Source organism: Seriola lalandi, unplaced genomic scaffold (assembly GCF_002814215.2).
Source record: "Seriola lalandi dorsalis isolate HSWRI2012SDOR001 ecotype SW California unplaced genomic scaffold, Sedor1 jcf7180002054218, whole genome shotgun sequence".
Classification (NCBI taxonomy): Eukaryota; Metazoa; Chordata; class Actinopteri; order Carangiformes; family Carangidae; genus Seriola; species Seriola lalandi.
The window spans coordinates 69,843-82,477 of NW_019524771.1; the positions used below are offsets into that span (position 1 = coordinate 69,843).

Below are 12,635 nucleotides of genomic sequence, written 5' to 3' on the forward strand. Positions count from 1 at the left end.
ATGTGTTGTGATTTTTTTGCAGCGCATGTGTTGTCAAATTGATGAAGACGTTCCCTGAGTTTGCAGCACGTTAATAAAGTGATTGTAGAGTTTAAAGGTCACAAAGACATGCATGGTTACACAACTGCTCAGTGAAGAGCAGGTGAGGTTACACAGCCACCTTGAACTCTAACCTACTGCTAATGATTGGTTATGTAACTGTGATGGTGCAGGAATGTATTTCTTACTGGGTACAGCCTGTTTGCTCAATGTACAATTTGGTACTTTCCACTTGACGATTTGGAAATCTAAGGTTCAAAGATACACTCTTACGCTGTATAAAAGTTGTTCTTCAGTTGCTCTACAAACTAACCCGTCTTTGTTCACTTGTTTACGAAGTTTATCTGATCCACAAATTCTGCCTAAAGGTGGTTTGTAAATTCTATCTGGCATATGAAATACACCACATCAGCAGCTCTGATATACCATGAAAGACGCACTACTCTGTGGGGAAAATGGACAGGGAATTTGAGGGGGGGGGGGGGGGGGGGGGGGGTCCTGGTGGTGAAAGAGAAGTGTCCTTTGAAGCTGCTTCTGCTTATCAGTAACCAACCAACTCGCCAAGTTTAAAATTGAAATTATTCAACTTTCGGGCAGCGCAGAAGTGCTTGTACCCTAGCAGCCAAGACTAGGTATGGGTTTAACACTACGAAGGGGGAGAGATGTTGTGTTACACAGGGAGACCGAGACGTGGTGCCAGAAACCCAATGGTGCTGAGTCGGGTTTATGTTGTAACAACAGAGAGTTCTCCAAAGGAATCAGCATCTAATTTTATTAGTCCAGATGTGACCATCTTGTAGTTCTGTGGTAATACCAGATGTCTTTTTTTCCACTCTTCCTCTAATAGTAATTTCCTTTGCTCGCACAATCTAACATGGACCCATTTCTATTGAGACCCACTAACCTAATTCATTAATTAATAAAGGAAATAAAATGGTAATGCTGCCTTAGCTTTGCTGAACCCCCTCTAATGGAATCTGACATGAGAAATGAGCTCAGTTTTTACAGCTGATGGAAATGGGACTGTAGGTAGAACAAATGTCTGAGAGTAAACATCTACTGTCTGCTGTAACAACTTGGAGGAAGAGACGGTATGATACAGTGTGGGTTGAAAGTAAACCAGATTAGACAACAAAGGCAGGGGAGAACAGTAATTTAGTGCTGCATTAAAACATATTATGGAATGTGCAAAAATGTTCTTTGCACCGCGATGTTTAGCAGCATCCGTTCATGTACAAACGTAGAGTATCTGTGAAAAATAACATCTTTGATGGACGTTGGATTTAAGCGGTAGTGCAGTCTCACTAAGCTTCTCTTTGTTTGACCTCATTCTATCACCTTTTACTGTGCTACTACTACTACTACAAATAAATGAGAGGGAAATGCAGCATTTCCTTTGCTTTGTGCCATTTTAATATGTAAATGAGTAGTTTGACTAATATGCTGTGTTTCCTCTTCTAATTAGGCATCCTGTTTGCAGCATTAAACGCCCACAGTTCTGTGATACCAGTGAACACACGTTGTATAACATGTTTCGAGCTGTTTACAATATTTAAAACACAATAAAACGCCATGAATGAAGGGAAATTATGATTAACATGCTATGTAACCATAAAGCATTTTATGTACCAGTGGAGCATTTTTGTATTGATGACATCATGGATTTATAGGCTGCTATTTGAGCAGCCTTTGTGTATTCATAGCTTTCAGGTCTGTTTGGCTTAATGTCCCAGTGCTGCCGGCAGTATTTGTGGCACGGTGCGAAGTCTGACTTCTTCAGTGCTCAGACTAGGCCTGTAATGGCTCTGTTGGGACAGCATGAAAGTGCTTCTTCAGCGCTCATTAATGGAGCAAATTGAACAGGTCTCCCAGCCTAGCTCTATAATGAGGGCCTCCCTCTTCTCTGCCCCCCACTTCCACCATCATCCTGCAGTCTATTGTTCACCTACAGTTAGGGTCAGAGCTGCCGAGCAGTAATTGTATCACTCTGACCCTCTTTTGGTTTTTATTTTGTCACAGAGACCTGCTCTTTATTGGGTGCAGGCCATCCCTCAGGTTGTAAAAGCCACGGTGCCCCTCCTCCCCTACCTAGGGACAGGGGTGCTGCCTGCCTGCCTGCCAGCGATCAATATGCCACTGTCGTTAACTGGATTTGTTGCTGTGGTGCTTGCTTATGGGGCAGCAATTAGAGTGTGAAGTGGCAAGGCCAGGGTACGAGGCTGCTGCCGTGCGAGACTTGGCCCTGGGGGATGGAAATGTCAGGGGCACAAGCCCAGTTTCATTAGGGCCTGAAGAGACTATGACGATCCATACTGTCTGTGTAATTCATTCGGCCAAAGGGGGTTAGAATTATTTGTGGGAGACAGTTAGCAAACACAGAAAGAGGTTGCAGGTTAGGAGTAGCTGTGGACACTTGCTTGCTGTGAAATCCACTTACACCCTGTGGAATCCACTTACATGCCTCCAGTGTTTTATTACCAGATCTGTGGTTTGAGGGGACCTTAGCCTGAATGATGCAGCTGAGCTGCTGCCTCTTGTCATGTACCAACTTAAATGTCATTTACGAAGGAAATCAACCTATCATTCGGTAAGGTGCTTCAGTGCGCAGTGCAATCTCAACGTTTTTGTCATGTAGCTTTTTGCCGGTCCTTCCACGAACCTCATCACCTGCTGCTTGTACGCATTTATTGTGTTTCTGAGTTCATGCCTCAAAATAATTATAGGCCAGCATGGCCATGTCCAGCGTCGTCTGTGTCAGACCATCACTCAGCTCAGATTGGTGACATTGAGGCATTTATAGCGCTAGGGGTGCCCGGGGGCCCCTCGTGTCTGGATATTTTTCTCCCCCAAAAGGGTCATAGTGTCTGTGGTTGAGCATGGGGAAGGGGTGCCCTAATGTGTCATTTGGAATTGACTCTGACCTAGGGCTCTAAATCACTTTCCATTTTGGGGGACAATTAAGTTTGAACCTCTGATATTCACGGCCTCCAATTGATTTTGTCGATAGCACTCAGCATAGAGGGGCGGGGCTGTCTGTTTAAGTGGAATACCCCTCAATTTCAGAGCCAATGTGTTTTATTCAATCCACTGATTTAGGACAATCCAAAGATATTGATGAGTGAGAGCCAAATGCAAGCAACAGCTTTAGAGACGAGACATCTAAAATCCTGATGTGTCATTTCACAAAGTATGTAGCGCAAAGCTGTTTTGGTCGTTCGTATATAAGATTGCTTACACATAAATGTGCCAGGCAGCCTGCTATTGTAATGTCACTGTCTGTTCATTTCACAACCTGGGTAGTGTCAAGTTGCTTCATAGAGCTGTACACCACAACATCGCAGACTAAAGAGTGCAACAAATATTTGTTTCTGGCATTAGGGGACAACAGATGTTCAAACTGTCCAAGGCCACGGGGCTACCAAATCCAAATATTGAGATTAATCTTTTCCCCCTGCAACACCAGACGAAAGATGAGGAGCAAAGCAGAAGATTTAAAGGACGTGAGGGGGTAATACTGTTTTTATAGTCATGATTACAGCCAGTTTACAGCGTACAGAGGGGACAGGGCGGTCGGAGAGGTTTGAGCAGAGACAAGAGAGAAGCGGTGAGACAAGCGGTTTTAATTCTGGGCTGTGTTCCAAAAGTGAGTGCAAAGTGAGAGTGTAATGGCATACATACTGCATTTTCAGTCTAATCTTGACAGCGTGCAAAAAAGAAACAGCCTATTGGCAGAGCTGAGTTTTATATGAAACAGCAGTATACGCATTCATATTCCCTGAGAATGGGCTTTTGCCGCACTAGGTACGTTATTATGTTTGATATTAAAGTTCAGACTCCAGCACACTGCATGGGTTGGGTCCCAAAATAAATCAAACATAATACTACGTGAGACCTACACACATACACATACATGCTCATAGTTGTTAACACATTTTTTAATAAAAGCACCAAAAATGATGACAGTGTGAGACTGTCAGAGCGGTGGGAGTGACTGAGGGAGACTTTGATAAATGGAGTGACGGCAAGAGAATTGGAAAACTTTTGTTTTGAATGAATACTGGAATACTTTAATGATTGGAGCCCAAAATCTTCCCATCATCCCCACCCTCCATCACAGACCTCTGAGCTGTCAGCTGTCTAGTAAAACCGTTGCTGAGGAATTCAGTCATCATGGTGTGACTTTTTCATGACTGGGTGAGCGGCTGCTTTGTAAACCACAAGTTATTTTCCATTCCTGATCGAAGGGGCAGAACAGAATGAGCACCTGTACAATGCAACGCCACCCAAGATGTCATGCGATTCAACACAGCAAACATTTCTTTTGATAGACAGATACTACCTTTTGGGAAGCTTAGAGTATAATGTTATTTCCACTCTCCATTTGCTGCCTCTTAACACAGAAAATAAATTGCATGACTTCCAACAATTGGATGTGTAGCAATCCTTAACTACCGTTTATTGATCACATGCCACCACTGGAAAGGGGGTTTAATTAAACTCTTAGTTCATGCTCACACCTTCTCTGCTTCCTCTAACAAAGAATAAGAAATATTTACAGCAGCTAATACAAGGAGCAAGAGAAACTAGTGCATAACTAAAAATGAAACAATGTGGTAGTGGATGAATTTCCAGTATAGGCTATGGTAACACACAAGGAGTCGGGAACAGTAATGCAGATGCAAATAGATGCATTATGGCAACACGACCAATTACAGATATGACAGAAAATGTGCGCAGTGTGTATGCTGTACAGTATGTGCTAATGTAAGTGTGACAATGCTCGCAAGGGGCAACGTCAGCCAACTGAGCTGAAAACCTTTACAAGATAATCTCATTCTCCTTTCATTAAAAACACATTTATTTAGTGAGTTGCCAGCCAAAACAAAGAGTGGAATAGGGAGACAGCGCATACGTCGTGTTTTATGAGGGCTAAATCATGTGAGCAAGTCAAAATGGTATTTATGGTTGCACAGTGCATCTCCGACATTTAAATGTGTGGTGCTTCCTGTCTTGTAAAGTTTATTCTCCCCAACATGACTTGTAAATTCTTGCGCCCTGAATGATGGCGCTGATGCCAAGTGTTGGGGAAACTTGGCGATTCTTTGCTATTTTTAATGAGAGGGAAGGATGTGACAACGAATAAATGATGTTGATAGCTTACCAAAAAAAATGCATTTATTTGGATTTCTCGGGTGTTTATAAGACCAACTGTGCCTTTTTTCCAGAATTTGCTGCAGGGGTGTAATGAAAATGAAAACCTACAAATCTTTACAGAGACAGCTGTGTGTAAGGCTGACACAGTGGGTTTTGCTCATGACAAACATGAAACCAGTCTTATCAGTTTTTATAGTATGGTCAGTTGTGCAGGGCTAAAGGATTTACAAACCAGAGGAAAGAGATCCTGCTCAGAGCCTTGCTAATGATGTCTGTAGCTGCGGGTCTGAGGAGGCAGACTGCAGAGAGGAAGGACAATGTCCTCACTGATAAGGAGGTTGGAGAGATACTTGAGAAACTCTTGTCCTCCCTTCCTCTCATTCCCTCCCTTCTGACTCGTCAGGGCTCAAGTATTCACTTCTCACTCATTAGCGGCCGCTGCCCATCGCTCACTGGACCAAACTGTTTACCCTGTCCTGTCATGACAATGACTAGCACCCTGTTATCAAGCTCTGTCTCAGGTGGGGGGATGACACTTGTGATGAGTTTCCACAGAGGCAGATTAGGCGGTTTATGTTCAGGAAAAAAGTAGGCCAGCTAATTAGCAGCAGCTCTCAGGACCCCGAGTGCAGGCTGTTTTTCACCTAGACAGGGAAATTCCATAAATGACAGGAATGTGGTTGAAGAAGAGGGGCTGGAATATCTAATACGAGTGGGAGGAAAAGAGAGGTTGACATAAAATAGGAAAAAAATAGAGGAAGGAGACAGATCATCCTGTAAAGTTTATTTTGGATTCCCTGCAACTGAACTTATCTCATAGTGCACTTTATAGATTCTCTTTTGACAGTTGTGAGTACGTTAGGAGAATTATACCACCTGTGTACAGGACTAAATATAAAAGCTCATCTTCTGTATGAAACATTTGTGTTTTTTGTTCAGTCATTGTAGCTGCATTGATAGTTTGCACAAAATTTATACACACACACACACACACACACACACACACACACATATGATTTTCGTTCTACATTTTGAAGTATGATTGGTAAAAGAAAAAAAAAATCACTATTTAATTATTTCACATGAGAGCTGATTTGTGTTTCTGTCGTTGCTTTTCTCACTCATTTGAACTGGGCAGGACTTGGTTGGAAAAAGGTGATGTCGTATGCTTGTGAGCACCAATCAGCATTGAGCAACATTTGTGTGTTGAGCTGTGGCGTTGGTGCTTGCTCGTGCTGCCAGGCGACGGTCAACCGAATTTGATCAAACCACACCCACAATGTCCTGATGAATAACATAAGCTTAGCTAAGGGTGTTTTTTTTTTTCTTTTTTTCAACTATAATTTTGATGCTGCTTATGTAGTCATGAATATTTAATAGAAAAATACTGAAGATTTGAAACCATGCTTGGAGGGGCTTTAAGGTTTTCCTCATGGAATTGCAAACTGCCTCGTAGTTGCTGCATGTTCACATAAATTTACAAACAAAATCACATACCGACAGCTAGTTTATTCTCTTATTCACTCGGCATGAAAGCAAGGGAGAAGAACAGGAAATGACAGAGCTGAACTCGATGTTAAAAGCAAGAATTCCTGCACAGTAATCCCCTGTTTGCAACATTTGATAGCGTGCCCCTATCTCACTTCCTGTGCCTTTCAGTGAATGCAGAGGAAGACGGGCCGATGCATTACATACGGAGTTTATGTCCTGCTGATAGAAGCCTCTCTCCACACCAAGCTCAGGTGTCGTGTCCCCCATACTTTCTCGGTCTGTCCGGCCTCCTCCTTAAGTCCCTCTGAGGGAGTATCAGAGACTACAGAATTTAACATGTGCCCCACTGACTTCCATTAAATGTTTTATTGCCCTGAATAAACCCAGATCTGCTGTTTTATATCTGCAAAAACTTGAGTTCTTATAAATGTCTCCCTTTTCCATGTATCATATTAAGGCCACAAGCTTAAATGGCAAAAGCAGTCCTAGTTGATGTCTCTCCGCCAATATTTAGAGTCTATTCGTGTTCAGCCTGCCACGTTTCTGGATAGAGATTTAACTGAATCTTCACTCAGTAGCCGTTTAACCTTTTTTTGTAACCGCATGGATCTTTTTCACTGCTGAGCGGACTGATGTGCATTGTTGGACAATGCATCACTGTGAGAGGTTTGTCACTTTTTCAGCATAATGTGATATTGGGTTGTGTGAATTAAAAAGTCAAAGGAGAGGAGGGAAACAGAGATATCTAATAGATCTATGGACTCTTTGTCATGTTGAAACGGAATCGGTAAAACTTTCTAAATAAGAAAGTAATATTTCAGCCAATGTTAACGCGCATGTAGGGATGTGTTTATGAGTTATGGATGTACTGTTGTGTGTGTGTGTGTGTGTGTGTGTGTGTGTGTGCGTGCTTGTGTCTGTCACGGTATTGTATGGAATGACTGTGTCAGTGTGTGTGCCAATGTGGGTGTTATTGCCGAGGATAGTGCAGAGCAGAGCACAGCTTAATATCTATGTTTGACATAGAGGCCCATTAATAAGGGCCTGATCCCAGCCCAGTGACAGGACTGCTGACAGAGGAGGATCATGGGGAAGAATCATGTCCTGCTGAGGGAGCCTGGGCTGCAGGTAGGCCCATTCTGCCTTCCCCAGGTGTCATTACGGATGCCGGGGAGGGAGCAGAAGAGGGAGGGCCGCCACTGACATCTACATTAATCACCCCTCCACACATCACCCCCTCCACCTCCACGCACTGCCTCCCCCCACCTCCAGCTCCTAATCATCCCCACACAGAGACCCAAACCCAGTAAGGGGATACTCAGCCATGAAAGATATCCAGCTAAGAGCTCCCCAAATACCACTCTGATCTGATCATGAGTGATGTTGCTACCTGAACCTATGACCTGGCACACAATTAAAAACACTTTCCTCTTTCTCCCCGAGACACGCAGGAGATACAGCTTTGCTGAAAGTACACATTTTTGTCACTGTCTTGCATGTGATTCATTGTTTGCATTTGAATTGCACCGTAGTTACGTGCAATTAAAATGCAGAAAATGTCTCTGCTGGAATGTTTAGTCTCCGAACCCTCAGTCGTTGGTGCTGCTGTTGTACACACCCCTGATTGTTTTGTTGATATCACCCTCTCCACTTGTGGACCCCCTATTGATCCACAGCTGTGCTTTTATCTACGTAAAAACAACAACACTTTAAACTGAACCACCAGATGTAAGATTCTATATCATTAACGGGAAAAATCAGAGGGTGCAGTAATCAAAGGATACAGCACTTCATATATACTGATTACATATACTGCTTAAAGTTTCTCTATTGTTTATTGAATGGTAAAGTGCTGTTTTGTTTTTCTTTTATACTAACAGAAGAAGTAATTTTACTCAATTTTACCACAAAATCAATCGACTTTGGAAATCAACTTGACCGACTGAAGTCATGTCACGTGAGAAGTGGATGAGGATGGATGTGGATCAACCCAAACAGCCCCCCTAATGAATGGCTCCACCCCAGGATCCATCAATGAGCAGATGTTCTGAGAACAATAATGGTCTGATTATCTGATTGATTATTAGTTTTGATTTGATTAAAGACACATAAATGCACAAAAATGTGACAGTAATTGCAGCATGATTAGTTTAGGTTAAAACAAATGATCCATTTCAGCATCTGGTGGTGAACTCAAATCGTCTTTGCAGGGATGGGGTGCGGGAATAATATGAGACAGTTTTTTCCTCCATGTTTTTTAATATCTTTGGTTTCATTTATGTTGTTGATGCAGCTGGTTCCAAACCACCACTCATGGTTTGCTTTCCCCTCAGTGACGTCACACTCATTTGTGTGTGGTTACACCTCATCTGCATGCTGTCTGTTTTTTCAAATGAAAGAAGTAATCAACCCAGAAAAGCCCTGTTCGTCAGTCATATCATGAATGCCACACTCATAAAAGATCGTTGATGTTCTTCCAACATTGGAATGAAGCATAAGCTCATATTATAGTGTCCGTGGCTTAGCCCCGCCATCTCGTTTATGTAACATGCCTTGCCCTGAGTAAACACAGCCCCCAGTTTAATTAAAATAAATCCACTTTCAGCTGATATTTAGAAACCCGCTGAATATCACTGCCTCCGCTACAGATACAGTGATTGAAAGTGGGGAGTAAAGGGCTTGGCTTGGAGGAGAATTACACTCTACTTACTTTTCCATCAATGAAGCCATACACTCAGTTGTTTATGTTTGTAGTGGGCTTTTCTTCTTAGTAAATGACCTTTCTCCAATTCTCTTTTTTCCTCTCTTTTATTTCCCTCAAACCTTCAGCAACACTGATGACACAATAAATTTCTGTTGGGCACTGTGTGTGTGTGTGTGTGTGTGTGTGTGTGTGTGTGTGTGTGTGTGTGTGTGTGTGTGTGTGTGTGTGTCTGTCTGGTTACACATCTGGTAGAATCTAGGACACTATGGAGGCACTGGGAAGACGGCATTTGCATGCAGCTCACAAACATATTAGAATATGAAGACAAATCACTGTGTCTGGCCAGCTGACAGCGCTGCCTGCAATGGGAGCAGGCTAGCAAACTTGCAACATGTCGCACTTCCCAGTAAGGCCTTTATAGGGCAAGCTCGAACATGCAGCTTGACAAACAAACCATGAGCAGTCAAAGCTATTATTAAAGGCAATAGAAGTGGTATCTTTTGCCAGAGCCATTCTGTCGTGGTGTTTGCCTCTATATGTTTTATTGGGAGAGTATGGTTTTCACAGACACCTTCAGGGCATGTACTGTGAGTTTTGAGGGCTTTGTTCTGCGGCTGACTTTGATGTAAATCATAAAATGGGAAATCTAAGCCTTTAGGTTGAGCTCCTGCGACTCTTGTGTTTGTTCAGCCAACTTGTAGATTGTACCTTACGTCCTTTTTATGTTGGTCTGGTCGTACATTTTTTTGTTGTATTTATAAAGATGCGAATTAAATGTTGTGTACAGCTCCAGTATTTTTATGTCATTTATCTTGATAAAAGAGTATTTGCATTCAGTGTACTCTGTGAGAGGAAAGGAAAAGACAGTTGGTAATGTAGTTTTTGGAAAACATTTTTGTCAAAATGATGATTAGAAACTGCTTGAAGTGATACAGTAAATTAGCCGTGTGTAGTTACTGCATATAATAGTGATTTAATTTTACTGTGTATTACCATGTGTTGAAAGAGCTCTCCTGGTGTGGCATTCATCAAAGCTGCTTAATTCTGCTGCTGAAAATAACACAAAGATTTATGCAATGGCGCTGTTGTATGATATCAATCACGTTGCTTTGGAAAATATTGCTGTTGGTGGCTGCATATGCTGTCTCCTCTCTCTTTTTTTTTTATACCACTTGATAGGGCAGTATTAAACAGCCTTGTGACAAGGATTGCTATGGCAGACACCAGTAGGGGGAGCTCACAGCTCACACTCTAATAAACTGGTGAGGCAATATGAACAGAGTTGCTGGGCAGTGGTGCAGACCCCATAGACAACCTCCCTTTATCTCCGTTCATCTACATGGATTGGGCCCTGACTGTTGTGTCCAATTATATTACCTGAACTTATCCATAATTAAAAATTGGATTTTAGTGATTTTTTTTTCTGCTTGCTCTCTCCCGTCTGTTTCTCCACACTTCTCCTGATAAAAACATGTGTATGCAAAATTGTGATGCAGAGAGGCCGCCTCTCTCCTCACCTTGGTTCAGGGGCTCGGTCAATCAGTCATCGATTTCTGACTGAGATCATATTTACAATTCTGCCTCAGTATCTCAATACAGGAGGATCCATGTTTTTATTTAGCAGCTTGTGTCTCTGCATCTTTAATATGCCCGCATACACATCTGGGCTCCATTGATAAGTAATGTCACCATGTTCAGAAATAGTCAATTATTTGGATCGTACTCTCTGCGCTATTACTTTTTTTCCCCCCAAATGATTTCCTCCTTTAAAAAAAAAAAAAAAGCTGGTGTTGCGTTATCACACATCTACCTGTTGGCTGTTTTTTTTCTCTCTCAGTGCACTACCTATAGCGCCACAGAAGTCATTGTTGCACCCAGTTACATTGTTGTGAATGACGTGGATATTTTCCGATTAAATTTGTTCTCCAGCATTCATCGGTGTAGAGCTCAGCTTGTGTGAACAGTTCATTTATGTACTGTAACATTTTATGAAAGGCTGCAAATGATGTGTGAACTTAAACCATCCACTCCACAGCGTCAGTGTTTACGTTTATGACTGAAAGTGTTTCTTTCTTACTGTAGAAAACGGGGTGACATACTTTCCAGCTTCGTTTTATTTTTTAATTTTCATTTTATATAACTTAACTCAGATTCGGACGAAGATCCAAGCTCTATCTCGACTTTCCTTCCCCTCGCCCTCACACACTGTCTCCTCTTCTGCTCTCCTCCCGTGCCGATCCGTGTTGTGTGCAAGTGTGTCAAGCTTTTCAGTGTGGTGGGCTGCGGGCTGTGCCGGGTGCGCAGAGACCGTGCGCTCCTAGCGGCAGCAGCGCTGTTGAAACCAAGAGGCAGAAAGAGAGAAGGAGGATGTTGAACTGACTTTGTAGTATGACTGTACATTTACAGCGCTATATGCCAGGCTAAGCACATGGGTCTTTTGGGAGCTGGTTTCCCTTTCTAATAAAACAACTTTTTTTGGGAATGCATTAGACTTGAAGGCTGGTTTGCTGTCAGAGTATCAGCCGAGCCATGTGTTGAACTGTGGAGGACATCGCTGAAGATTTGAGAGGTGCCAGAGACGCGTCTCAAGGAACCGAGGACCTGCCGGAGAAGTGCATAGCCTATATACGTTTTCTTTTCCAGCGTGGACTTCAAGTTTCCTCACCTGACTGGCTTCTGTGGTTTTCATCCTCTACAGTAGGTCGTCTTGGAAAAATAGCAGAGATTGCGGATGAACTCCGGGGGCAAGCGGGGATAACACTCACAGACCGAGAGTTTGGGTAGCCTATAAGGTTTGCTGGATATTTACACCCCGAGCTGCTCCGGGTGACCTACTGTTAAATGGATCCTCTCTGTTTCTGGACATTGAAACTGGCTTTGGTCAGTGAGTAAGACCCCCCCTCCATAACTCCCAGAAACACGGAATAGACTTGGCTGTCATTTCGGACATATTTTATTTCTGCAGTGAATTCGAGGATTTGCGCGCCCGCCGTGGATGTTTAATATGCTAGTATGGGTCCGCTAGCGTTCATCCTTGTTGGTGGATTACTGTATTTTCAAGCTGATGGTAAGTTGCCGAACGTGCTGTTGAGTAAAACTTCTTCTTACATGTATTTAAAAGAATATTCATGTTTGTTTTACACAGACTTCGCCACTTGTCTCTTGCCAGTGTTTATTTGACTCCAATATTGTAAATGTATGTTGACGGACTGTGATTTGCAGGAGGAAAAAAAAAAAGAAATCTTAA

General features: G+C 42.7%; 1 protein-coding gene across 1 annotated transcript in view; it reads left to right on the forward strand.

Annotated features, from left to right (window-relative positions):
- Window positions 1-11,645: 11,645 nt before the first annotated feature.
- robo2 (roundabout, axon guidance receptor, homolog 2 (Drosophila)) overlaps window positions 11,646-12,635 on the forward strand; it is a 162,237-nt gene continuing 161,247 nt past the window's right edge. The window contains exon 1 of the mRNA XM_087173437.1: window positions 11,646-12,455. Coding sequence (XP_087029563.1) covers window positions 12,401-12,455 — 55 coding nt within the window. The 5' untranslated portion in view covers window positions 11,646-12,400. The remainder of the gene's footprint in view (window positions 12,456-12,635) is intronic.